Source organism: Anneissia japonica, unplaced genomic scaffold (genome assembly GCF_011630105.1).
Source record: "Anneissia japonica isolate Jap-2015-1 unplaced genomic scaffold, ASM1163010v1 scaffold287593_len981703_cov172, whole genome shotgun sequence".
Lineage (NCBI taxonomy): Eukaryota > Metazoa > Echinodermata > Crinoidea > Comatulida > Comatulidae > Anneissia > Anneissia japonica.
Genome location: NW_022726550.1, coordinates 546,451 through 548,950, shown reverse-complemented (window position 1 = coordinate 548,950; position 2,500 = coordinate 546,451). Strand labels below are relative to the sequence as shown.

Below are 2,500 nucleotides of genomic sequence, written 5' to 3'. Positions count from 1 at the left end.
ATTTGCGACAGGTGAGTAAACGGGAAACTGCAATCGTGGAATAATTTAATCATTTAAAGCCAAAGTACAGAACCTATAGATGTAAAAATATAGGATAATTCTTGGTTGAGAAATACGTAGGCCTACTTTCTACTTCAATTAAGAAATGTTTTTTATTTTTCTAATGAAATTACTATAATAATAGGCATACATTGGTATTCAGGACTATAGGCTTGCAGATTATTATTAAACGTAAACCTACTGTACACTGTTAGTTTCTGTCGGCTTGAATCAATAACTAAGGTTAGGCAATTTAATTTTATAATACTTAGGCCTACTTCATTGATTATAAAAGATTATAAAACAGAAATATTATGTACAATTTTTATGTTATCTTATCCATTAGGCTACACTTATATCCGATGCGCACGAAATACTGAGGATACTTGGCGCCAAGGATAAAACACATCTCAACGAAGTGTTCAACCAATATAAATCGGTAAAAAATACAATAATAATAATAATAATAATAATAATAATAATAATAATAATAATAATAATAGTAATAATAATAATAATAATAATAATAATAATAATAATAATAATAATAATAATAATAATAATAATAACAACAATAATAATAAATACGGTAGACCTACACTGTAACTACTGTTGACATATAATGCGGCACAAGGCTAGCGCCAGTGGGATGGGAGATGAGAGCTGGGCCCCGTCGAGGAGAAAAAATAGAATTCGTCGGAGAGAAAAAGTGTTAATATGCGTGGTCTTCTGTACCAATTTAGGAAGATGTTGAGCGACACCCGATCACTTTGCTCTCATCTGGGACATCAGCCCATCCCAAAACCCCGGACGGGGTCAACGGACTGCCGTCTGGCAAATCCTCTGCCTCCCCTGCGGATGCGGCAGTCTTAAAGCTGTATATGTCGTTAAATATCAATACTCCATAGCATCACATACATAAACAATACAATAAGTGCAAGAATAAACAAATAAGACTTTATAGTGCATTTTTGCCCAGTCGGTGAAAGCTTCCCCCTCCCCAGTCGTGGAAAAAATCTGGAAGGAAAATGTGAGACAGCTCTAATCCTTAAATTATCGGAGTCTCCGAGGGCTTTTCCCCATTGACCCCTCTCGTGAGTATTGTGGGTTGCCCATCGCTCAAATAACTTATGCTCTTGTCAGGGTCATCCGACTCCCCGGCAAATCCTATTGACACCACTTTGTATATCCATGGTGAGATTGGGTTTGCTATACAGTTACATATAATATAGGCTTATATATTATAACCTCAGCTTGTGCTGGTGATGGACAGGATTTCCTCTGTCTTGTAACACAGTCACATTTATTTTTATATCTTTAAAAAAAAAAGAAGCAAAGTCATGCTAAATTTACTTGCAATTTCGTACACATTATTTTTATTTTACTGCTTAGTAATTCTTATTCTTTAATCTGGTGGCCTATTCAGTACATAGTACAGTTCTAACGTAGGTGCTTGAGGACCATTTCAAATAAATTTGGCTTGTTTTGGTATATCATTTTAGTTCGTACGTTTTAAAAATAACTTCTATAGAATCAAACCGCAAAATAATATTTATTTAATTGAAGTCAAATATTTCTCTCTGTAGCTTTTTCGAGACACTTCTACTATTTTTCCAGTTGGCCTAAGTCGTTTATAAAATAGAATACCGAACTCTGATATTGTTCTGATATTAGCTTGGCAGCCAATCTAAGGCCACTTTGTCTCTCTACACATGATACTGATACCAGAACATAATAACACAAAAAGAAAAGACAATTAAGCTATCAGAATTAAGATGTTATTATCGCCCTTTGGCATGCCGCCCTACATCTCTTTTAGGAAAAGGAAAATTTACACAATTATATTTGCTTATTCAAACATTTATTGTCAAATAAACATAATAATATTTCATAATCTTCGACAATGTATGGGTCTTTAAACAATACTGTTGTTGAATATTGATTGTGATTAACCCTGAACCAGCAAATTCAATTTCTTACACAAGTACTGATTTTTTACTTAGGCAGGTGAACAAATAAAATAAAATACGCAAAGCACACACAAAGTATTATTCTTCATGGGCCTATGCTTATTATGAAAAGGAAAGTGAATTTCATGTGCAAATTGTGTCTTAAGAGTCTAGAGTTTTCATTTTGATTTACACAGACTTATGGACGCTGGGTACAGTATCACATACGACGTAAGATCACCGGGAGTGTGCAGGCGTCTCTTCTCAACATTGGTAGGTCCACACTATTAAATTTTATTTGACAGAAACATGTGACATGCCTAAATATGGTCATGATGACATCACATCATGACTAATACACAGGCACATCTTGACTATATGGGCATACAACAGTTTTTTTGGTCAGAGAGCCTCAAATAATGAAATTACTTTTCGAAGCGGAAGGGGTGGTGCCATAAAATTATTTATTTTCTTTTATAATTTTATACATGTATAGTTAATATATATATATA

General features: G+C 33.8%; 1 protein-coding gene across 1 annotated transcript in view; it reads left to right on the top strand.

The window, feature by feature from the left end:
* Positions 1-2,500, top strand: part of LOC117113258 (annexin A4-like) — an 8,335-nt gene that overhangs the window by 3,712 nt on the left and 2,123 nt on the right. The window contains exons 7-9 of the mRNA XM_033256556.1: positions 1-11; positions 386-478; positions 2,186-2,261. The exon at positions 1-11 is cut by the window's left edge and continues 58 nt beyond it. Coding sequence (XP_033112447.1) covers positions 1-11; positions 386-478; positions 2,186-2,261 — 180 coding nt within the window. The remainder of the gene's footprint in view (positions 12-385; positions 479-2,185; positions 2,262-2,500) is intronic.